Source organism: Pagrus major, chromosome 17, assembly GCF_040436345.1.
Source record: "Pagrus major chromosome 17, Pma_NU_1.0".
In the NCBI taxonomy this organism is placed as follows: Eukaryota; Metazoa; Chordata; class Actinopteri; order Spariformes; family Sparidae; genus Pagrus; species Pagrus major.
In genome coordinates, this window is record NC_133231.1 from 18369173 (window position 1) to 18392954 (window position 23782).

A 23782-nucleotide genomic window follows, 5' to 3' on the forward strand; every position below is an offset into this window, starting at 1 on the left:
TTGTAGAGGTGTTTAGTACGGAAGCCCTAAAAGATCATGCATCGTACGTATTATCTCCTGCGTTTCCCCGTGAAAACAAGTTGAATTTTATTTGTTTTCTCATTATAACACAAGTTATTTATGTCATTATCAGGGGATAGCAATTGTTGTTTTCCCAAGATAACAATATAATTTTCTTGAGCTCTTGAGAAAATGAGCTTTGTTATCCTGAGATAATGAGATAAATTAATCCGTTATCACAAGAAAACAAAAGGTTGTTCCCTCTTATTACATCAGCAGTGTCATGCCAGCATGCCTACATGTGTAGCAACTGATTTAAGCTGAAAGTGTCAAAGTAAGGAGTACCCATTACTAATGGCAAAAAATCATGTGGTTTGCTTTGAAACTCCCAAAACCCACCCCACAGAAAAGTGTGTATGTAACGGTCCACTCTTATGAATCTGAAAGTCGTATACTCATGATAAATTATATCATTATCTTGGGAAAACACGATTTGTTATCTCGTGATAATGACATAAGTGTGCTTCCTTGAGATCTCAAGAAAATGATCTCATTATCTCGGGAAAACACTGTTTGTTTTTCCTTGACAGTGAAATAAATAACTTGTGATCCTGAGAAAACAAATCAAATTTGACTTTTTACCACGGGGAAACAAAGGAAATAATATGTTTGACCCATGAGCGTTTAGGGCTTCTGTAGTTTAGCTCACCCTCACAACAGAATTCTGCATAGTCTAAAAATCACTTCAGCCACAAAGTCAATAGGAGCAGTGCAAAATCGAGGAGAAAGAAAGCAGGAAAAATATGAAATAAACGAAGCCAAAAGAGATTCAATATTTTCAGGCCAAGTGCAAATGCAAAACAAGTCAGATCTCAAGAATCACATTTTAAAGGAAAAACGTAACCAGACTTCGCAGTTACAGTTCAATCAAGTATTAAAGTCAACAGGATCAAGGCAATTAATTATCAACTCACATTACTGGTGAATATAAACCACCTTTGACTCTATAGACATGGGAGTAACTTTGAACACTAAGTGAACTGCCGTCTCACCACACTTTATTTGCTGAGATTTGTTGCACGTGTCTGGATAGTTACCCTCCGTGGCGGCAGCTCCTCAATGCTCCTATTGGCCACGAGGTCCTGCAGCTGCAGGGCCCCTCCGCCGATGAAGCAGAAGGCCGGACACACCGGAGCTGAGCAATCCACATGTCCCTCCCACAGGATCCGCAACGAATGGGCATCACAGAAGGTGATACGTCCTTTGTCACAGTCCAGACACACTCCTAGTCGGGGCGGCAAAGGAGCAGTGTGAGCGTGAGGCATGTTGCTATGGCTGCTACTGTGGGAGTGGACTCCTCCCTGGCTGTGGCTTTCTGCCTGGCTCTGACTGTGGCCATGTCCTTGAGGAAGCAGGATCTTGCCCATGCCCATTGTGAGGAAGTAGAAGGGAGGGGAGTCCTGGCCATCCTCCGCCCCGCTGTCATGGCCGCTGTCTGGGTCGCACCTGAGGGGAGGCAGAGGGAAGGAGAAAAATGAGGACGTATACAGGAAAAACACAGCAAAGGAGGAAAATGTCTGTTTTATGTTTTAAAATTCACAATACATTGCTTTACTTAAATACAGTACAACCTGAGGATGTGAAACACTATACTTGCAATGCTCACCTTCAAGCTCAACTATGATAACATTTTTATTTTACATAAGTTTTGAAAGCTAAAAACAAAGTAGCACAGTGATAATATTATCAGAGAAAGGTCAGAGTCCGTCCCCTCATCCTGACTGTACCGTGCACTCACTACATACTTTTAGATCATTTTACATTTACAGTGTCGTATGCAAGTTTAGTGTGTGAAGACTATGCATGTGCACAAATGTGACTGTAGAGAACATGCAGTCATGACACACCTAAAACAACAGCAGTGAAAGCCACTCAACACTCATTTGAAGTCACTTGGAGGTGGAGCTTTCTCATGAGGTACGCTGTGCTCAAATCGAGTTGTTTTGAATGCTCCAGTAATATCAGTTATCTATTTGATAAGCTGAGCTTGTGCTGTTAACTGAGCATTCTGAGATGTAGAATATGACTAGGTTTCCAGTCATGCTGTCTTGTAATTTAGTTATGTAATAGTAGGTCATTACATAAAGTGTCAGACTGATGGACTTATGCCTACCCCCTTTCCAGGTTTTTTTTTTACATTTTTAGTGGCCACTCCTACACGCTTAGAAGGGAGAATGAGGTGAGGGCTGTTCAGCTGGTTGCAATCTGCAACTTCAGAGCAAGATGACACTAAATCCTACACGCAGGATCTTTAAAGAATAAGGTGTATTTTTTACTGAATAGGATGCACTAATAGCACATACTATTCACTAGTCCTACATACTCCAAAGCTGTACTAATGCTTTTGTCAATGTTGTGTTTACAGGTTGTTCCACTGCCCCGAGTGGCCAGATGATCAGTGAAGAACCGATTAATGCTGCTTTAAGTATGTAGAAAGGAACAAGTCTGGCATGGCTCCGAACCTTCTGTTTAGGTGGGTGTGAATATCATCACGTGCTCTATCAATCAATGTGACAGAGTTAAAATATTATTCATATCTGCAATTGGGCATTATATTTGTCATCATAAGAAACAAAAACTGGTCTTTGAAGCAGTCTTGTGGGTGATAATTCACCTGAAGTGTACATTTAAGAGAGTAAGATTTAGTTACCGAGGGCTGGCCATGTCCTGAGGGAGATGAAACCATTCTTGTAGCTTAGTCTCCTGCCCTACTCCCACCTGCAGGAGAGAGAGTCAGACAGATAGAAAGCTTTAGTCACATCCATTCTGAGTCAGGATGTAAGGTCAACCTGATACATGCGAAACAAACCGATGGATCAATATCCATCCCTCTCACCTTTACCAGGTAGGAGCCAGGCTCCACAGAGCACGCCCAGTAGTGTTTACCCTGAGTGACAGCCACGTCCGCCACCAGCAGGTCAGAGGTCAGGTGGCAGGACGTGAGTGTGCGGTCAGCAGCCTGCAGGAGGGAGAGGCCTGGCACGCTGCGGGCGTACGTTTGGCCTTTACCCAAAGCCAGCCGGTCAGCGTGCAACCCCCAGCGTGAGTCCAAGGAGAAACTCAACACTGAGAGGACGGAAAAAGGAGGCATACCAGGAGGGAAAGGAGGGGTAAAGAGGGGGAGAGGTGGCGAGGAAGGTAACGGAAAGGAGGCAGGAGGGAGGAGGGGTTAGATCCCGAAGCTGGGACAGTCAGGCTACAGCAAGTCTGAACACATAATGAAGGAAGAGCTCAAGAAGATCAACAAACAAAAGGTGTATTCAAGAGGAAAAGTAGGAAGAAGTGGCTTTACCAGAAACAGAGCAAAGGTCACATTCAGTCTATCTGCATTTTGTTACAACTGATCAGATAATATAACTTTGTTTGAATGATTTTATGTGAATGAATGACGGCAAAAGAAATAATATAAAGGAACAAAGATGATTTATTTTAAATGCAGGACAGACCTGGAGCAAGAAAGACAGAAGCAGAGAAAGTCTGACTGGGATGAAAGTGGAATGCATAACAGAAAAAGGAAGGTTTGGTGCAGAAGCTAAGATAAAAAATAAAAAAGTGGAAAAGGGGAAATGAAGGGATGGAGAGAAAAGAAATATCAAGATTAGTAATTGAACTGAAAAATGACAATATTCGACAAATATCCAACTTAAAGTAATGAATTTTTACCAATGCAAAAACATTTTGAGTAAAAAGTTTTGAGCAGGATTATTTATTCTACTTTTTATTTTTAGTTCTTTCTTATAAAGTCATGAATTCAGTTAAACTGCATTGGAAACAAAGAAAAAAAGTTAATGAGCTATTCATAGTGAATGAAATGTAAAAAATTAAAAAATCAATACCGGGTGCTGGTGGAGTGTGGAGGTAAACTTCTTCACTGTACTCTCCAAAGCCGGCCTTGTTGCAGCCTCTCACCCGGAGCACATACACACTGTCTATCTGCAGCCGATCGACCACAGCGCTGGTCCCTCTCACTTCATCCAGACGCAGCCACGCTGTTGCAGCATTCGGGGACCTGACGCCGCCCCACGTGGCTGCAGCTCCACCTGCCCGTCGCTGGTATTCAACGGAGAAATGCCAAGCTGGGGCCGAGTCCTGAGGGAGGCGCCAGCACAAAAACAGCTGGTCGTACGCGAGTGTCTTCTGAGTGTCGATGACTGGAGCCAGAGGGGCTGTGGAGAGAGATGGAGGTTCCTTTAATTTGCCTTCATAAAGAGCCCTTTCGCTTTTACACGGATCATATCAGAAAAGCAAAAGTGCCTACCACGTATGAACTCCAACCCTTGGATTGACTTGACTTCTTTGGTTGCTTCTAGGTGAAAATGTCTGAAGGAGGGATCAGCAGAGAGAGTGAAACACTGGAGGTGTTCTATGGCCTTCACCAGCCTGCAGGGGGAGAAACACACAGAACATTTCAAGTCAGAACATTCAACAAAAGAAAGAAATGTAGGGCTGCAACTAACGATTAAGTAATTATCGATTGATTGGTTAGTTGTTTAGTCTAGAAAATCAGAAAATGGTAAAGAAAATTGTCAGTCAGTGTTCCCAAAAGGCCAAGACGACTTCCTCAAATGTCTCGTTTTGTCCAACACTCAAAGATATTCCGGTTACTGTCATAGTAGAGTAAAGAAACCAGAAAATATTCACATTTAAGAAGCTGGAATCTATCAAAATAGTTTGCAATTAATTTCATAGCTGATTAAATCAATTAATTGTTGCAGAGACAAAGAGGTGTCAGAAAGCCAAATCTAAGTTTACGATTCAGCTGAAAAAGTGAAGTGTGTTACCTGTTGTGAGTGACTCTGGCAGCCTGAACGAAGCAGGGTGCATCCGTCTCCTTCAGCAGCTCCTGTGTGTAGGCCATCAGGCCCGCGTGCTCCAGCAGGCCTCGTCTCTCTGACACCTGGGCGGACAGGGCCTCCTCCCTCCTGCTGCGGGATCCCTCCAGGGCCAGAGTCAGAGCCCCCTGACGCTCGGCTACGGCCGCTCCCAGCTCTCGGATGCAGTGGGTCAGATGATGCAGGGCCACTGCGCTGTTCGCCTGGAGAGAGGGGACCACAACGAGTGGGCAGATAACGAATAAGAAACACAGAAACATTGTCTTAGCTTTTGCCAACACAGAAGTGTGTCATTACACTAGAGTGACAGGCCTCTAGAGGGCCCACTAATACTATCTGCCCATTCAGATGCAGCTGTAGTTAAAGTGAATTGGCTGGATAGACTGGGGATGGATTCATATTGTATAAAAGCACCAAAAAAAAGGTAGTTTCTGCTAATCCACAGCGTGTTTTTTGATTGGTGTCAAGTCACATGTTCCATTGAACTCAGCAAAAAAAACAGCAAAGCCTCAGAGGATGACTCAGAGGAGAGCAAGTACAAAACAGAGGAAAGATAGTTCACCTCCATCTGCTTGATGGCATCTTCCAGCTGACAGATCTGATTCTGTATTGTCTCCTGGTTGGCCAGGATGAAGTTCATTTCCTTGGTGACCTTGTCCTGTAAGACCAAAACAAAAGTTGACATCTCAGGGCTGCTAGTATAAGGTCTTAACATAGTAGAAACAGACCGCACACAAACTCACCTTGAGGGCCTGGTAGGCCTGTGCAATAGGCAACACTTTGTGTCCGTGGTGGACACGACGGAGTTTACAAAGTGGGCACAGCAACCTCTGGCAGTTACGGCAGTACCACTGCAGTCTCTCCTGCTCGTGCTCTGTGCAAGTTAGGACCTAGAGCACAAAGGAGGATTAAGGCACAACGACAATAGAAGAGAAGCCACTGTTTGATGCTCAAAACACAACAACAGGCAAACCTTTGGCCGAAAGTTGTTCGTAGGCAGAATGTGTTCATGCTGAGCTCGAGGGGTTCCCCAGGGGTGGTAGAGTTTGAAACACTCGTTGCAGAAGTTGGACTTGCAGTCAGCGCAGCCCTTACTGGCCTCCAGAGACTGAGGAGGCTTACAGAAACCACACATGATGGCTACGCTGCCCAGACTCACTGTGTGCCTGTACCTAAAGGGAAGACGGGGAGAGGGAGATAAGAGCCGGCCTAAAGGAATTCTGCAGCTGAAAAGACAGCGTCCTTCAAAGGTCCATTGTGTAGGATTTAGCGCCATCTAGTGGTGAGGATGTTGATTGTAACTAAGTGAACTCATCTCAAACTGTCCAATGGTGGCCTCTAAAAATACAAAAAATGTGAAAGGCCCTCTCTGGAGCCAGTGTTTGTAGAAAGATGCCTGCCTGTGCAACACAGTGACCCGCTCCCTCTGTAGGTATAAAAGGCTCATTCAAAGGTGACGAAAAATACAATGATTCGTATTTTCGGGTGATCATACACTAATGAAAGCATAATCGTGAATATTACATTACATTTCTGCCCATAAATCCTACACACTGGGCCTTTCGACGTATTAAAAGAGAGCTTGAGCTCATCTGAGTTTGACCTGCTCTCTTTTCAGTAGTTAAGAGTCTAACTGTAACTGCCTGACCTGGATACATCACCAGCAGCTGCCTTGTTAGTGCATCCTGCGCAGTAAAACATGCACCGTCACACTTTCCTGACCAACACAACCACTGCCTGGGGAGGGAGCAGCTGCACTCATCAAACTGCTGCGTGTGAAACTGGGAAACTGCCTCTCCCCATAACTCTCTCTCCTCATCTCAGAGCACTTTTCTTTTTTCAAAAGCGGCTGCTCTCCCTTTGATCTTTGCTATTTGAACTGATAAGAGAAGAGGATGATTAACGTTAAAAGGAGGACGAGAAGTACTCCACTCCAAACTTCCTCCGCGAAACTTTGGCAAAACCATTTTGCCACATGTTGTTGTTGTGCAGCACACTGCAGTTTTTTAGGCTGTCCCTGCAATCTGCTCTCAGGCTTAGCCTTGGATCAGGAGTAAAGGAAAGATTCATCATTGAAACTCCTTCCAGCAAATGATTTCCTGTCTCATCTGTACAGCAGTATTGACTAAGCCCTTCATTTGCTGCCTTTCTTCATTGCCTGCAGGATTGGTTAAAGGGATTCTTTTCTATAACCATGAATTACTTACTGATGATGTGACATCATCATTATCATGTTTAGGACAGCAGCATTTAGCTCTGGCGACACCTGTATACTGTATCTGTGGTGTTTGTGCATGTGCATACCTCTCCACAATCCGCTCCAGCGTCAGGTTGCGAAGGCAGTCCGTCAGGCCTTTCTCTCCGAGCTCCACTTCCTCCTGACAGGAAGGACATGGGAACAACATGGGGGGAAGGGCCGCATCCTTCCGCCTCCGCCCTGGATATGTCCCGCACACTGGGACAAGGACGCAGGTGTGTACAGGAGAGGAGAAGCAGGAGAAAGACGCATGGATAGAGATACAGAGGAGGACAAAGTGAGTGTTTGTAGAATGGAATATTTGTATGGGGTCGTGGAGACATTTAATAAGACTGTAGTGAAAAGGTAAAAAGCAGAACTCTTGTCTGTCCCTCACATATTTATAGAGCACAGTGATAAATAAAGGTTAGTTCACAGCTTACACACACACTCTGAAAACACCTGCTCGACAGATGCTTTCTGCCTTTTTCTGCCTCCTTGCCTGTCTCTGCCTCTGTGGCCTTTGCTCTACATGCACCTTAATAAATCATGACATGACTGCATAAAGCTCTGGATGCCCAGCAGGATACTGATGTGTCAGCTACATCACCTATGAAACTAGGATGCTAACAGGACAGTGGCGTCACCATCACACCATCATCTTTGCATTTTTAAAATGATGATGTCACTTTTTAGGCGGCTTCATGCTGAGATCATCAAGTTAATTTCCCACCAGTCGAACCAAACACACACATAATCTCCACATCCTTCATCCACCTGTTCTGAGGACCCGTTCCAGGCGGTCAGGGGTCCGGGGTGCGGGTCTTCTGGTCTGACGCGGGGAGCGAGTGTTGGGCGTGGAGGCCGGTGAGTTGGGCTCTGGAGGGAGGTCCGGAGGAGGATAACCTCTTTGAACCAACACCTCGGCCGCGCACAGCAGACACACACTGTGCTGGCACGGCAGCAGGATGGGCTGCTTCACCATCTCATCACACACCGGGCAATGCAGCTCCTGCTCCATGCTCTTCATGTTGGACTGGAGAGGAGAGGAGAGGAGGAGAACTATATGAGGAGTCTGATTCGATTAAGTCTGAATCACTAGAATATAAAGAATCCACTGCGCTTTACATTCTGCACCTCCTGTGACCTGAAAAAAATGTATATAAGATGTGTAGGAGTCGAGAGCGAGAAGGGGAGCTGCGGCAGACACTGGTTACGTAGGCTGGTGTGGGATATAGAGAGCACAAAGAGGGGCAAACATGGTGGAAAAATGGCTTTCTCTGACTTCAGGTGTTAGCCAGTCTCTGGCATGAGAAAGGCAGACGTAGCATTAGCTTAGCATGCTCTGGCACAGGATACAATGATGTGGCTGACACCTCCAAGAGGGAGGGGAACATGTCAAATCAATAAAATAAACATAGCTCTCAGTTGGGTTCCTGCTCAGTTTGTCTTACTGGTTGTGGAGGCCCAGTTGATGCAGCCACTAAACGCAGCATCCCGTTTCTATGACAACGCGCATCACCTCTGCCTTCTCATCGCATGCGGCCTTTGCAAAGCAGGAATTTGAAGCTACTGTTAGCCAACATCTCAGATTAAAGCATCAGACATACACTGCTTCATCTGCTGCTACAACGTTAGGATTGTGTGTATATGCCGGGCTATTTGTGGCCTTGCGTTTATGTTTCCACCGACCGTGATAGAGCTTTGCCGAAAACCTCTCTGCGATTCAGCCGATGGAGAAAAAAAATATATATATATATATTTTTTAAAGGAAATTAATGCCTCACATTCCTTCAGCCTCTGCATTCAGATACATCGAGAGGAAATAAGGCTGACATGTGTGGATAAATATGAAGGTGGGGGGGATAAAAGATGATAATGACATAAAGGTTTCACATTAGCACACGTGGTTGAAATAAATAGCGTAATAAAATAAGCGTCACACTCACACTAATGCGAACCAAGGCGTCCATGATAGAGGTAAAGGTTTGTAACTCCGCTTCTGCCATGTCTCCTCCACGATGCCGGCGTCCCTGTGATACTAATAAAACCCTTTTTTTTAATGGGGGGGAAACCAAAGGCAGGTAGAAAGGAGACCCTGGGCCTTGACTGGCGAACCGTTATTTGCTGTCGGCTGGTTTCTGTGCTTGCTGTGTGCTGTTGCGCACACTCCGGTTATGTGCTGTCTGTGTCGAGGCAGCGAGTCGGGTCGTTGTAGAAAGAGGATGGGAGGGAGGGAGGGAGGGGAGGTTGGAGGGGTCTGGTTTAGGATATATAACAGCCGCATAGCCCAAGGAGCGATTCACGTTATTTTTTTTAAAATTGGTTAGTGTGTTACAGCAATAGCTAATTTATTTTAATATGTTGTATATTCCCGCATTTAAGCATCCTTTACGATCTCACTATGATAGTCTGATAACAGTGGATGCATGGTGACTAAAATGTGCTGTGAAAAGCAGCAGCTCAGCTTCTCAAAATAAGCCTCTTGCTTGTTTTTTTTAAGACGTTCAATTGTCTATATGCCAGATTGTTTGTGGCCCAGTTTCCGTGTTGCCGTTGGGTGGCAGTGTTGTGTAGGAGAAACACGAACTGTCCTCTCTTAATTAGTGTCCGTGTCCGGAACCTTCGTAAAGAGGTTGTTGTTTAACCGGGGTGGAATTTTGAATGCACCGGCTTCAAGCTGGTGTTGTCGGTTGTTGTAGCAACCGCCTTACGGCACAACGACATGAGCGTAGTTTGCGTGGTTGGGTGTGTTTGTAGCATGGATCTATAGATCCATGGTTTGTAGTGGCTAATAATAAAAATTAATTGAAGTTGCGATATGTTCCCGTCGAGCAGTTTTGTTAATGTTAGCCTAGGCTAAAGTTAGCTTGGTTACCGGACTGCAGCTAAGTGCTGAGCGAGCAAAATACGCTAACGAACACTAGTTTAGCTTAGCTAACGTTAGCTGCCAGGCTCATTTTAAGTTGCAGTAAAAAAACGTTTTTCGCTAGTCCAACGCTATTTGCGCGTTGTTTGATTAAGTAAATCGTCGCTAATATGTCGGCTGTCGGCAGCCTTGTCCCTGCGCGGTTCCTGACCATCATAGCCCACCTTGTTATCGTTATCACCATCTTTTGGTCGAGGGTAAGTAACACAGATAAATTAAGATTAAGTGCGTTTTTAAGATAAAGTTGTATGATAACAATACACAGTGTTGTGTCAGCCTATGTCTATATCGACTGTATCTTGGAGCAGGTAATATAAGTTTTTCTTCCTGTCCTGTTTTCTTTCAGTAATGTGTTTAAGTATATTGGTTAAAAGTGTATTATGTGTCTGTACAGTTGTTTTAGAAATCATACACCGTATTGAGCAAAATAAACCAAACCAAAAAAACAACAATTCATCACATTTCTCAAGACTTTTTGTATGTTTCATGCTGATCAGATTGAAATGTTTGTGTCACAGGAAAACAACGTGAGGGCTTGCTTGCCTCTGGATTTCACGCAAGAGCAGTATGAAGATGAAGACAGAAAGTAAGAAAACATTTTACATACACACACAATGTAAAACAAATTGACACACCCTCTAATATGTCTCTCTTTGCTTCAGGTTGGTGGTGGCTCTGGCGGTCACCCTCGGTCTGTTTGCTATAGAGCTGGCTGGGTTCTTCTCAGGAGTTTCCATGTTCAACTGCAGCCAAGGTCTTCTTTGTATCCTTCATGCCAATACCGTTGGTCATTCATTAATGATGATTGATATCTAAGACTTTTGTTGGATATCAATCACCCTCTTCGTTCCCTGTCTCTTTACCCTTTACCACCAACTGTCTGATAAAGGCAAATATGCCAAAAATATAATCCTTGGGAAAGAATCTTCCACAAAAAAAAAAAAAAAAGGCATGAGATCAGAGCAGCAAGTGCAATGACATCTGCCTCCTGGATAAAGAATGGGAGGTAGGATTTTATTTTGGCCTGAAATTGATCCACAACATAAGCCAGGAAAGTGGTGTTAAATAATATAACTCTCGAGAAGCCCTCTAAATGTCTCAAAGTATAAAAGAGATACGTGATGGTAAAAAGTCATTCTAGTCTTCAGTTACAATTCCATGACTCCAAACTCTCGTACATTCGCCTCTTTGTCTACTATAGCTACAGGAGTCCATGCCAGTGCCTCAGTGGCTCTACTTTTCTTTCTTTTTGAGCAGTGGGAGTGTGACATCTACTGGTGGATCCTTGCTATTTGCAGGTTAGTGGATATATAGTAGGCTACTTCATGTCTATTTTTCAAATAGTGTTATTTCCCTGACAGATATTACATCCAGCGCTGGCTGTTCACTGCAGCGCATCAGTATCCTTGTCTTTCTTTGTTTTTGAGAAGTGGGAATGCTGGACATATTGGGTTATTTTTGCCATCTGCAGGTTGGTGTGTTTCTATGTGTGCATGCATGTTTTAGCTTTCGGAGAGCAAAGTGATATAATCTTAATGCATGTTAGTACTGTGGCTCTGTTTTAAATGATTCTCCCTGCATCTCTCTCTGTCTGTCTGTCCCCCTAGTGTGCTACCTGCTTTTGTGGAGATTCTTCTGTTTATAGCTGTTTTTGGACTGAAGAAGAAGCCATTATGAAAGACAGTCCTCATGTGAAACTCTACAAATAAGCGTGGATGTGGGTATCTGTCTCATGTGTTTCATTACTGATGTACAGAATAATGAACTGAAAAACAGTGTTTAACTGAATGTGTAAACACTGCACCAGCAAACATCAAAGGAATATAAAAATAAAATATCTGTAATGGTTTTTAAAATTTGTATATATATTTTTATATTTTTTGAATGAAATAGATGCAGAAAAGGCATGTGTCATTATGTTCACTTTTGTACAGAGTGGTTAATTTAGAAAGGATATATGCCAGAATATCAGTTGTAGCTTTCTTGTCTAGAGAAAGTGCTAATTTGTCAGTAAATACTGATGTGGTTTTCAGTTCTCTGTCAGTCTGTCAAACTTCCATGGAAATTATGTGAATGTAATTGTAATCCCAAATACATTTTGTACAAAATCTTTTATTAAACAGTCAGTGGTTGTCTATTTTTCTTGCTCTGAAACCTTTCATCAATATTTTTAACCAGGTTCTTCATCCAATGTCCATTCAAGCATTTGAATCTTGGAGCTTTTTAGTTTGTGCACAGGCTCTTTGTAAAGCACAGAAAGCATAGTCACCATGGCTCTACAGACATGAATAAAAATGGGGTACAAAATTGTTATGTCAGAGGCAAAAATAGTACATATGTTATATTAGAATTAAGAATTATTGAACTATTATAGACAAAAAGAAAAAAAGGTCTGTCGCTCTCTTCCGCCATTAATGACTCCGCCCACTGGTCCCACCTGTCATCTGGACCGGGTAGTGAGAATTTTAGTTCCTACAGCTGGGACAAATAGCTGTCTCAACGAAGTTAAACCTAATTCACCTCTTCTTCATCATTAGGACTCCAATTTAACACTGAATCATGGGTATGTATTGCAAGAATAATTTATCATTCAAGAATATTAGCAAGCAAGGCTGTGTTTGCATAGATATTGCAAGATATTAGCTTCTATGGTCAAGCTAGCTAGCTAAGGCTAACGTTGAGAAATAGATAACTTTTAGTGACCAGTAGTCACTTTTTTCTCTCTGCACTGTGATTAAACAGGAAGGGTATACAGTGTTTGGTTCAACTGTGTATGAGTTTCATTACATTAGCCGGATATTTTTGCTGTTAACGTGGGTTGTTTAGCTGAAAGCTAACAGCGATTTGTCGGAAACGTTTATGAACGAACACTGACGTGGCGTTACCTCATAAAGAGCTCGGTGTTTAAACTGGACTTTTTAGATAGTAATATTCATAACTTGACTATATTTTCAATTGAAATGATGATGCTATGCAGCAGAAAGTATTTCCTTAACTTGCTTACACAATCAGTCTTTTGACATTTAAGTCAAATCTCGTAGGTTTAAACTCTGTCCTTCTTAGTGTAAGCTGTAACAGATTTTACAGTACATGTTATCCATCTGCAGTCTACATCCTGTATCGCAAGTGTTTTTAATAAATGTCTTTATTTCTGATGAGGTCAATCAGATGAAAACTCACATCAGTTTACTTACAGCTGAATGCTTTCGAGTTGTATTGCTGCACCATACTCTTCCATGTGTGTAAAGACTAGCCTTAGTTTCACTTCTCGTCTGTGAAGGACGTTGAATTGCATCTGTGTTTGAAAGGCTTCATACAATAAAGCTGATTTTCTTTGCCTTGTAGCGGTAAACACAGGCACCTCTCTAGTGCTGTCCAGTCTGCTGTCAGTGCTGGTATTTGCTGGGATGCAGATGTTCAGTAAGCAGCTGGGATCTACTGAGTGGCTCACCATCCTGGGAGGTTTCCTGGGCTCAGTCCTCTTCATCTGCTCCCTCACTGTATCCTATTTGTGACGATGTGCATTGACCTCTTTTAGTTCACATCGCTAATCATTAAACTACAAGATTCTTCAGTATGTCATGCATTGCTGAAAACAGCTTTTTGACAATGAACATCCAGTGCTGATGTCTTTAGTTTACATGTCTCCAGCAAAATGTTGCGTCTCATTTTCAGATTTCTTTGAGTAAATTTTTTTCTTGTGTACATGCAAATGTACAAACACCACTGAGGAGTTTTCCACCTTAACTTTATTTGCAGGCATTTAATAATCTGGAAAACCTGATCTTTGGGAAGGGATTCCAAGCCAAGATATTCCCAGAGAGTAAGTGGTCACAGCACTGAAATCAAACTCTTTAGTAGTTTGATCTATAATTCGCTGAGTCAAGCATCAGCTCATCTAACACTCAAGCATCAGCTCAGCTTACACTGAAACATCAGCACTCTTGATCATTGAAGCATATCTGAACATCACCATGTCAGCCTTTCCTAGTAGAAGTTACTCTTTTCAATACACAATTGATTCAATATTCAAACAATATATACTCTTTATCTGGGATTAACCCATAATATTGGTGCTTCGATATATCAACCAGGTTCTGTTTCTCACTTATATTATTCATTCTCTCGACTTCCAGTTCTGTTGTGCCTGTGCCTGTCGCTGTTTGCCTCTGGTCTGGTACACCGAGTCTGTGTCACCACATGGTATGTGACCTCTGCAGATTACAAATTCCTATTTCAGGTTCATGCAACAGAGTAGTCTCTAATTGTATTATATTTTATAATTTGTACTCTTTTTTTTTTTTTTTCTTTCTGTTCCAGCCTGATATTCTCCCTCTTCGCACTGTACTACATCAACAAAGTATCTGCCGCTCTCTACCAAGCTGCTGTTCCTGCAGTCACGCCAGCCAAGGCTGCCAGCAAAGGCAAAAGGAAGAACTAATTAATCTGTTGGATCCCACTTGCATCCAGTTAATCAGTCAATATTACCCAGGTGCTCATGGCCACAGCAACATGGTAGTTGCTACTTTTGTAAAAAAAAATCCGTAACCATTGCTTTTTTTCACAAGCTTTCAAAAAAATTGTTTAGGATTATTCATGAAAAGTGATGATCACTTCAATGACTACAAGTTTGTAATCATTACAATGACATTATTTGAAAAGAGAAATGTCCCTGGTAATTTGTAAGGCCATAAAAAACATTCCACTGATAACCTAAGCACTCGTTTTACGCTGGTTGCGAAGAGATTCATTCATCCCTGTGTATTATTTGTGTATTCAGCAGCACATTAAGTTGCTTTTTTGTTTAATTCATTTTGTAATTAAACTTTGTAAAAGACTAAGAATGTGTGATGTGTTTATTCTGTAAAACATTCTTATTCAGTACGCAAACATCGGTCTCTTTGTCCAGGTAGGTGTTGTGTTAAAGTCTCGAGGTGACGGACAACTGCTCAGGACGAGGCAGAGGAAGGATAGAAGATGTTTCCAATGTAATAATGTTGTTTTGATTACAAATGATAATATCAGCTTAACAATTCGAGTGAAAAGTCATGAATTTTGTATTATCTTAGTGTTTGGTATGCCCCCCTCTGCTGTAATGACAGCATGCAGGTGTGGATTCCACAAGTTTGTGCAAAACATCATGACTCATGGTTTCCCAGCAGGATATGACTGTGATCCACTAAGCTTCTCGTGATGTCAGAGAATGCTTGGCGTTCCCAGTCTTTGAGTGCCCCTATAGATGTTTAATGGAGTTGTGGATCGATGTCAATCAGAACTCCTTGGTCTTTTTCGGTCTTCAGGTGGTTCTTGCAAAGCTCTGAGGTGTTTATCCTACTTTAGGTTTTGCACCAACTTGAGTCCGTGCCAGGTCGAGGTCATGCTGTCATTAAAGCAAAAGGGGGACATACCAAAGATATTCTGAAATTCATGGCCTTTTTAAAAAAAGTTCAACTTGTTAGTCATGTTATTATTTGTAATTTAACAAAATAGTATTACATTCAAAACAAATGCAAAATTGCAGTATTTTGACATGTGGTCTCAGACTTTTTGACCCTGCTGTATATCTGAAATGTCTGATTGTAATGCACGGAGCATAATTCTTTAGTCTAAAAAAAAAAAGTTCATATTTTAATGATGTTGAAAGCTGTTGTTTAAAGAGGCTACAGCCATGTAGTGAGCTTTCAAGATCAACTGACAATGTGAGCACAGAAGTAACATGGAGGTGACAGCATTGTTTCAAAGAAGGCTGGGTGATTGTTGGTCATACTTGTCTGAGTGAAGCTCTTTGGGGTGGACATGGATTGTCATGTCAAAAAAATGTATTGTTTTCTGTTTTGTTTTTGTCGGGCAATGAGTGGGTCACACCTTTTAAAACCTGGGCCAGAAGATGAAATCACTGAGGTGCCGTTGAGCAACAGTTCTGCTGGAGCTGCTCAGCAGCCCACACAGTGGTTATATTGGACAGCTTCCAGCTGTGACTGTGTCAGTGTGAACAGGGTGTTCCTGACAGAGTGAAACTTCCTTAGATAAATACAGGCTTTAATATCGCACTGTCTACCTTGTTTTAATCAAAGTGTTCAGTCAATTTCATATGATTGGATCAATTGTTGTGGTCTTTTGTAAAATCCATCCACATGAAACACATGTAGAAGAAGCAACGGGCCTGAAAATCCCAACATGCTGCTTGAAGATCCTGACTCAGGAGTATAGGCCCAGGCTTGACTGCTTGGCTTTGACTGCTTGAGTCATTTTTCTGCGCTGTTGCCACTTTGAAATTTGATCATGATTCATATTAGAAGAGATCTGAGCAGCTTTTTTTCATCACACATAGACTGGATCTTGGCACTCCTGTCTAGAGATGACATCATGTTAAAACTGTACAGGAAACATCTTTGAACATGTATCCTGGTATGAAGGGAAAGTGTCTCTTGTGAAAGCTACAGTATATGGGTTCATCTCTGTATCTCTTGCGGTGGATAAACATGGGCAGGGATGGCATTGCGCATGGCTTTTTCCACGTTATTTGCGCTCTCCCTCTCTCTCTCTCTCTCTCTCCTCTGTGCTTGTGTCTCTCTACCCCTCCCTCTCCCTCCCATCTTATTGGGCGTCGCCTGGCTAGACTATAAATTCTTGAATAAACTTCAGGGTGAGCCCCTGCACTCTTCACAGATCATCACCAACCACACTTTCTGCATCTTTGTGTCCTGGTAAGTTCATTAGAGTTATTTTTACGCGTACTTCTCTGTTTCTTCTGTTGTCTCGCGTTCTTTTCGAAGCTGCGCGAGTTTATAAAGATAAACTGATAAATTATTGTGAAGACTGAAAAAGAAGACTGTTCATCTCAGCTGCTGGATGTAGTTTGAGGAGTGTAGGCTACATGTAAAAGCTGCTTTTTTTTCTCAGTTAAGTTTTAAGTCTGTGTTCGACCGTTTTTCTGAGGTGGGCTCGGGCGTTGTTGGCGCATTACGCACGACTTTCCACTTCAGGCAAGTAGGGGCTGGTCCTCTGTTATCTTTTCCTTCCATTCTCAGTGTCCTTTGTCTTTAGCTTCTGTAGATCTCGTTTTTTAAAACTCTTAGGGGAGCAAATGGGAGGGAAAGGCGGAAGGAGTGGGAGCAATGAGATAAGGATTTTAGTTTATGTGCCAAAAAATGTTTTAATAGCCAAAGAATTTGCTCTGAGTGCCAAAAAAACCAACACCCACACACCCTGATTTAACACTATGTTGGTTTTGGATGAGGCAGGCTCTGTGGTGGATGGAAGAAGCAGCCTGCTCAGATCTTTCACCTAAGATTAAGTGGCTATACAACAAGTAAAAGTGCAGAGTACAAAAAGTACAATAGTATTAGCATCAAAATGTAAACTTAACCTGCCAAGCTTCAAGGTACCCATTATGCAGAATTTTCCATTTCACAATAATACACATCCTTTTGTTCTTATTATTATTGATGCATTTATATGTACATTACAGTACATTAGTGTAAAGGTGTGGTCCATTTTCCCCACATAGGCCTATTCTGCCGAATAGCTCGTGAATTTCACCAAGGGATCAATAAAGTCTACAATATATCCGGTGGCAGACTCAGGATGTTTGAGGGGCAAGAGCGAAAACAATAAAAAGGGCACTGGAAATGCACCCAAGAGGGCATTTATCATGTTGTATCTACCACAGGGCTATCCAAGAGGGCACTTTTGGACTTTTGAATAAGTTCATGTACCCCAAATTGTACTTGAGTAAATGCTTATGCATGTGGTTAAAGCCACATGATGTAACTTTTTTACCTTCAAATAATCATTTTGATGGTACAGTGTCTCGTCAAAAAGTGAATGGTGTCTCTGTCACAGCCACTCCGCCCCCCTATCACTTGTTCCTGCACTATGTAACTTCAGTGAGAGGGCAGGATCACAGCGTTACATACATGTTTGTAGTTAGCGCCTACATTACATCTGACAAATTGTTACAGACCTGGGATTTGTATTTTACGACGGTGGTGTTGCACTCAGAAACTGTGGGGGGCTCCAAATCGCACAAAATGCCACTTTCTACATCATTTTGCTTTAACTTGATGTGGTAATGCCCCGATGTCAGTAGTTCAATAAATATTTAAGTTACACATTTTACAGAAGTAGAAGTAAAACATTAGTAGGAACTTCCATTTCACAGTTAACTTGTATGCAGATATATAAAGTAGGCTGTTTTGGTGTTGTAAGTGGTGCAGCTGCAGATAGATTGTTCGGTAGATGAAACAGCAGAGCATCACTCTGACTCTTCGTACTTATCTGTATGGTAAATATTATTCTGCACATGAACTTGGACCGCTGTTCTAGTGATAAGTTTAAGTCCAAGTGTGTATTTCCTGTGAAATTTATACCCTTGCTTCCTCCTTTCAGTACTTGCTTTCTGCAGCCATGAGTGAGTTGGAAAAGTGCATGGAGAGCCTGATCGTCCTCTTCCACAAGTATGCCGATGAAGATGGAGATGGAAAGCACTTAAGCAAGAAGGAATTAAAAAAGCTAGTCGAGACTGAGTTACCCACATTCCTGAAAGTAAGAATCCTCTTGTCTTCTATCAAATCTAACCTCGTCAGTGTATACATCTGATCAATCTACACATATCTAACTTGTTGCTTTTACTTAAGCATTGAACCCTGAACTTGCTCTCGTGCTTTTTCAGACCCAGAAGAACCCCAAAACTGTGGAATGCATCATGAAAGATTTGGACACCAACAAAGATGATAAGTTGAGTTTTGAAGAGTTTCTTCCCCTTGTTGCCGGCCTCTCATTGGCCTGTGACAAATGCTATATGCTCCAGCAAAAGCCGCGCAAGAAGTGATGGGCAGATATTTCGAAAAATGATGATGTTGATGGGGTTTTTTTTTTTTTTTTTTGAGTGTTTGTAGCACAAATATGTGCCAGATTCATAAGTAAAAACTACCTTTGACCAGATTTCATCTTGTGTTTGTGTGATTACTCTTTAAGTACGGGTACGAATGTTCTTTACTTTTCCAATTTTAGAGGAAGCCGTCCTCCTGGTCCCTGATTTCAAAACAGTTGGATCGCTGTCTAAAACATAATGTCCTTTTTGACACATACTCAATTGAAAACAGTACAAAGGCAATAAATTAAATGTTTGACCGCATCAGCTTCATAGATTTTTGTAGGAAAAATACCTGTAAAAACACCTGGTAGGAGCACTCTACTGGTAAGCAGGTTAACTGTTAACAGGTGATAGTATATTCTGTTTTAATTCATATTTTACACACCGTCCCAACATTTTTAGGATCAGGGTTGTAGTGTTATACGCTTTGTGCCATTTATTTCTAGTGATGCCTTGAATGTTCGGTTCAGGCAGCAGTTTTTATATCATGTAAGTGGTTCAATATGGGAATGTGCTTGTATCAGATGAGGCCTGAACTTGCCTGCAGCACACATGCCTGTTTGTCATGAGTTCATGAGTTAGGGGTTAGAGTTATGCAAAACAAAGATGCCTGTAAGTGTGCCCAAGATTTGGTGGGCGTGAAGGTTTTATGGTTTTTGGAGACGGTTGTATTTCTCTCATGGCGTTCCTCCAGTTTAAATAACACATTTCTCATTCTTCTGTGTTTTCATCCTCCCCATTCTTCTGTTATCTAACTCAAGTGGAACTGGCTTTTTTTTTTATTCCAAGTATGAACATCCCTGAAGGGCTTAAAGGGTAACTCCACCAATTTCAACACATCAAAATGTGAATCAGATAACATGCAGCTTCCTCTGGAGCCACAAAAGCCTTTATACTACTATTATCACACATGCAGTAGTACTCCTGACCTGTAAACACACTTTAATGTGTAAAATTGGTGGAGTTACGCTTTAACACCACATGCACCGACCAGATAAGGAATTTAATAGATGTCGACAGAAAAGATACTCCATATGTATTGAAATGAAGGTTAAAGTGCAGTCAAAAGACATGGCACACTGCAGAGCAGGTGGTGGGCCACTAATAAATCCTGAGTACATAGAGACCCATTCAAGACCCATAGACCCAACATGTGAGATACAAGGCAGATATTAAAAGACAGCCAATGACTCTGGGTTTCTAATGTTTAAGGAATGATTGCAAAAGCCTTCTTTATCTTTTCAGCCTGAGTCTTGGGATACTTGCCAACAAAGAGGAAGCATTAAGGAATGCTTGCTATGAAAGGAGGACACAAAAACACCTAAACACCCTAAAATGCATGGATGAGGAGAATAAAACATCCCTTTAATGCTGTAGAAGATATATAGAAGATATGTAGAAGATAAGCAGATATGTTGACTTGTAATAGTTAGAAAAGTATGGAAGCCCTGAGGCAAGTGAGAAAAAAAACCTGGTGTTCTGGTGTGTTACTTCTACCTACTCCTTTTCGGACACTGTTACTTTTGTTTTGTTTGTTTTTATTATGTTGTTTTAATTTTTGGCTTGAAATAAAGTCATACATTCATATAATTTAGATATATTTATTAGGATAGGATAGGATTAGGATTTTCTGTTGCTGTATCAATGAACCAATCAAACTTTACTTATATTGCACCTTTCAAACAAATCAAAATAAAATTAAAAATGCTTTACAAGTAATTGAAAGAACATGGTATATTAAGAAAACAAAAAAAGGTTTAGAGACTAATGGACACCAATTGCAATAAAATGAATAGTTAAAATAATAAAATATAACATTACACGTAAAAGTTGAATTAAAAAAAAAGTGATACTCATGTCAGTTGTAAGGTGAGGGGCGGCACTAACCTCTGATCTAAATGAATAAAAGCATTCATGTTTTTTTCAGTGTGAGTTTCTCTATACACTCTAAACACAAGATACATATATTGAGTGTTAGCAAGTTAATTAACATTACTGTCATGTCTCTCTTTCAACTATAAATGTATTTTAATTGGCGCTTTTGCTCCCTGCTCGATCAGTACTACACATGTGCAGCTCTCAACGGAGATGAGAAGGAAGCAAGATGGTTCTCTCATTTGCTATCAGCTATATGATAATTATGATATTATGGTGACTTATAGGTACGTCACATCTATAAACATATAGGTGTGAGACATACATGGGCATTTATACTATAGGCATGTATGTAACTTTACATATTTTGTCAAATAGATACAGAAATGTAGATAGCTCATTGGTCCCTGCTGTATAGCTATGAGTCTGTGCATCCACCATATTGGTTTCCTCATGAGTAAATAAATATACTGTACGCTATCATGCAGAGATGCAGTGCAAAATGTGTGTTGGGGTTGCAAGGTAAGATTAAACAAATGGGCAGTTGTGTGTTGTTTCCACAGATATTCAGAGGACACCTCAAGCAACTAAATCAATAACCAAGGAACTCATGCAGGATAATGGAATAGGAGAACCCCACAGATCAGCTGACGGAGCATTTCCTCCTGTACAAATAAGAGGTAGAAATCAGGGGAAATCCCAGTTCAAGGCTATCGACACACTGCTAAAGCCTAAAAAGAGAGCTGTCACAAGTTAATCATCTGAAAAACAGAAGGTATACTAGTATGATTACATTAGGATATCATCAGATCAGATTTTGGAATGAAAAGTGGTTTTGATGCCACAATAAGACCGCTGAGACTTTCAGAATAAAAAAGATACTAACAACTAAATTTGCTTAAAATAACTCTGTTCACATGTCAGCTTTTAGCAAGTACTGAACATAGAGATAACACAGAAACTTGGTATTTTGGGCCTTTAAGCAGGAGGTCATGTGTTGTCTTCAATCCACCACTAGATGTCATAAAACTCTTTAAAACTATTTAGACAGTGTAGCGGTTCACCCAGGACTCTTCTACCTGCTTCTCTGCAGTTCTGACACTGAGTGAGGAGTGAGGAAAGACACTGTACTTTCATAGTGTAAAGTAAAGTGGTTTGGACTAGCGCCTTTTTCTTTTTGCAGTTCTTTTACTCGCTGTTCCCTGCATCAAAACCAAGCGAGGTGAAGCAGCTTTTTGTTTCTACTCTCCCCACCTGTGGAACAAGCTTTCTAAATACCTGAGGTCTGCTAAATCTGTCAGCTCCAGTGCAGACTCAGGATGTTTGAGGGGCAAAACAAATATAAAGGGCACCAGTTGTATGCAGTGGGGCACCAGTGTGCAGAAAGCCGCCATTAGAGGACACTTTATCATGTTTTGTCTACTGTACCATACCAATGATAGCTTAAAAAAATATTGTTTATACATCAACACATGACTTTCTTTTTAACTTGACAGTAACTATCTATTTGCACATTTTTGCTTTGTTTTTATTGTCTTTTAAAAGCAACTGTAAATTAAAAAAAAGTCAAATCTAATTTTTAATGTATTTATCTGCCCCTGTAAAGCAATAAAAATAAACCTGACTTGCTTTTTTTCACAAGGACTAGTGGTGGCTCACCTTTGTGTTGATTAGTAACATAAAACAGCCACAGCAGCTTGTTATGAATTACATTAAATACTGTATCATATACATACTGTATCTTAAAAAACCTGTCTTTAAAACATTTGTTCTAAAGACTGAATGTTAATATTAAGTAGGGAGTTCAGAGCTATTTCTATTTAATAAGTGCCCTCTTCTTGTACAGTGTTCATGTTCATGGTGCAGACTTACCACTGCAGAGGTACACAACCTCTCCAGCAGTGAAACTGTAACTCATACCTCAGCCAGCAGAGTGCGGAAAGATGAACTTTTTTTTTTGTAATTAAAGCCACATGATCCTCCGTCTCTTTTTTCATTTCCTCCCCTGCGAGGAGAATCTGATAGTATTCAATAAGTGAAAGTAATAGGGCCAAAGTGAAGGCAGGCTGGCGCTGGATAGTTTGAACTGACCTATAAAAAGGGACTTGGCAGGGGGCAAGAGACGGGAAGAGAAGAAGAAAATGCTGCCTTTCTGCTGCCATGGAACAGATGAATGGAAAATGGAGGTTGAGTTACATAAGAGTTGAGCAGGATGAATCGGAGAGACTTACGTCAGAGTCAAACATGTTCAAACACACAGCAAAGAGCGTTCATGGTGTTGTTGTTTTAGACTCAGATCCAGCAGGTTTTTAACTGCTGCTGATTTTATTCAGCTCAGTTGAACTAAAGTACAACATTCATAGATATACTCACACATTAAAGTGTTTAATTTGTTTCCATTGTGATCCATGATCATGGCAGAAATGAATAAAACTATTTAGCATTAAATTAAATTTACAAACATACATTCAAAAGTGTGTTTCAAGTATAAAACTGACACTGTTTGGCTTGACCAACAAAAATTTGAAGCTTTTAACATTGTAGTCGGAGCTGAATGAAGCATGAAGCATTGTTTTGATTGTCTGTTACTGCCCATACGTGCCAGACTTTAAAGCAAATAAGATATACAGTCGTGCATGCAGACTTAGAGGCAAATTATGTCTGAACACACATACACTCACACGCAGCAATGACATTCTTGGCTCAGATGAAACCTACTCACTGTAATTTTCCACTTTTGCTCACATATTTCCTCTGCGAGGCTACACTGAGCAGCGGTTTGCTGCAACTTACATGATCTGTTCCATCTCTTCACCAAAATAAACATACAGGCAAGCACAACTATTTCCTCTTTTAAACACAAACATAAACGTTGACTTTAGTTAATTTTCTTTAGTGGGGCACAGTTGTGAGACAGAACTGATGAAGCCAGTTTGGGCGGAGCCGGGCCGCATTTCCAGTGGATGAATCAC

At 41.3% G+C, this 23782-nt stretch overlaps 4 protein-coding genes across 5 annotated transcripts; 3 read left to right on the forward strand and 1 right to left on the reverse strand.

The window, feature by feature from the left end:
• Positions 1–684: 684 nt before the first annotated feature.
• Positions 685–8164, reverse strand: trim46a (tripartite motif containing 46a). The gene is made up of 11 exons (XM_073486001.1): positions 7906–8164; positions 7197–7347; positions 5866–6064; positions 5636–5782; positions 5455–5550; positions 4842–5095; positions 4319–4440; positions 3897–4226; positions 2897–3126; positions 2711–2778; positions 685–1506 (listed from the first exon to the last, which is right to left on the reverse strand). Exons 1-11 carry the CDS (start codon positions 8156–8158, stop codon positions 1059–1061), a joined length of 2298 nt encoding a protein of 765 aa, XP_073342102.1. The 5' UTR covers positions 8159–8164; the 3' UTR covers positions 685–1058.
• Positions 8165–9848: 1684 nt separating this feature from the next.
• On the forward strand, positions 9849–12198 carry tmem107l (transmembrane protein 107 like). 2 transcript variants are annotated; one of them, XM_073485998.1, is made up of 5 exons: positions 9849–10254; positions 10576–10643; positions 10720–10820; positions 11259–11355; positions 11665–12198. In XM_073485998.1, the coding sequence occupies exons 1-5, from the start codon at positions 10168–10170 to the stop codon at positions 11732–11734; spliced, it is 423 nt and encodes a 140-aa protein (XP_073342099.1). In that variant the 5' UTR covers positions 9849–10167; the 3' UTR covers positions 11735–12198. The 2 variants fall into 2 exon arrangements, with proteins under 2 accessions (XP_073342099.1, XP_073342100.1); XM_073485999.1 differs by lacking the exon at positions 11259–11355 and adding an exon at positions 11432–11528.
• Positions 12199–12513: 315 nt separating this feature from the next.
• krtcap2 (keratinocyte associated protein 2) lies at positions 12514–14901 on the forward strand. Its single transcript, XM_073486000.1, has 5 exons — positions 12514–12620; positions 13403–13557; positions 13817–13880; positions 14194–14260; positions 14378–14901. Exons 1-5 carry the CDS (start codon positions 12617–12619, stop codon positions 14496–14498), a joined length of 411 nt encoding a protein of 136 aa, XP_073342101.1. The 5' UTR covers positions 12514–12616; the 3' UTR covers positions 14499–14901.
• Positions 14902–16679: 1778 nt separating this feature from the next.
• LOC141011983 (protein S100-Z-like) lies at positions 16680–19003 on the forward strand. Its single transcript, XM_073485354.1, has 3 exons — positions 16680–16764; positions 18449–18604; positions 18732–19003. The coding sequence occupies exons 2-3, from the start codon at positions 18467–18469 to the stop codon at positions 18888–18890; spliced, it is 297 nt and encodes a 98-aa protein (XP_073341455.1). The 5' UTR covers positions 16680–16764; positions 18449–18466; the 3' UTR covers positions 18891–19003.
• Positions 19004–23782: the final 4779 nt, after the last annotated feature.

Coding starts and splice junctions, on each gene's coding strand:
- krtcap2 (XM_073486000.1), top strand. Junction 13,558..13,816: donor TCTTCATCTGCTCCCTCACT/GTATCCTATTTG, acceptor CTTTATTTGCAG/GCATTTAATAATCTGGAAAA. Junction 13,881..14,193: donor AGCCAAGATATTCCCAGAGA/GTAAGTGGTCAC, acceptor CTCGACTTCCAG/TTCTGTTGTGCCTGTGCCTG.
- LOC141011983 (XM_073485354.1), top strand. CDS start 18,467: ATGAGTGAGTTGGAAAAGTGCATGGAGAGCCTGATCGTCCTCTTCCAC. Junction 18,605..18,731: donor AGTTACCCACATTCCTGAAA/GTAAGAATCCTC, acceptor GTGCTTTTTCAG/ACCCAGAAGAACCCCAAAAC.
- trim46a (XM_073486001.1), bottom strand. CDS start 8,158: ATGAAGAGCATGGAGCAGGAGCTGCATTGCCCGGTGTGTGATGAGATG. Junction 3,127..3,896: donor CCACACTCCACCAGCACCCG/GTATTGATTTTT, acceptor CCGTCCTCTCAG/TGTTGAGTTTCTCCTTGGAC. Junction 2,779..2,896: donor CTGGCTCCTACCTGGTAAAG/GTGAGAGGGATG, acceptor TCTCTCCTGCAG/GTGGGAGTAGGGCAGGAGAC.
- tmem107l (XM_073485998.1), top strand. CDS start 10,168: ATGTCGGCTGTCGGCAGCCTTGTCCCTGCGCGGTTCCTGACCATCATA. Junction 10,255..10,575: donor TCACCATCTTTTGGTCGAGG/GTAAGTAACACA, acceptor TTTGTGTCACAG/GAAAACAACGTGAGGGCTTG. Junction 10,644..10,719: donor TATGAAGATGAAGACAGAAA/GTAAGAAAACAT, acceptor TCTTTGCTTCAG/GTTGGTGGTGGCTCTGGCGG.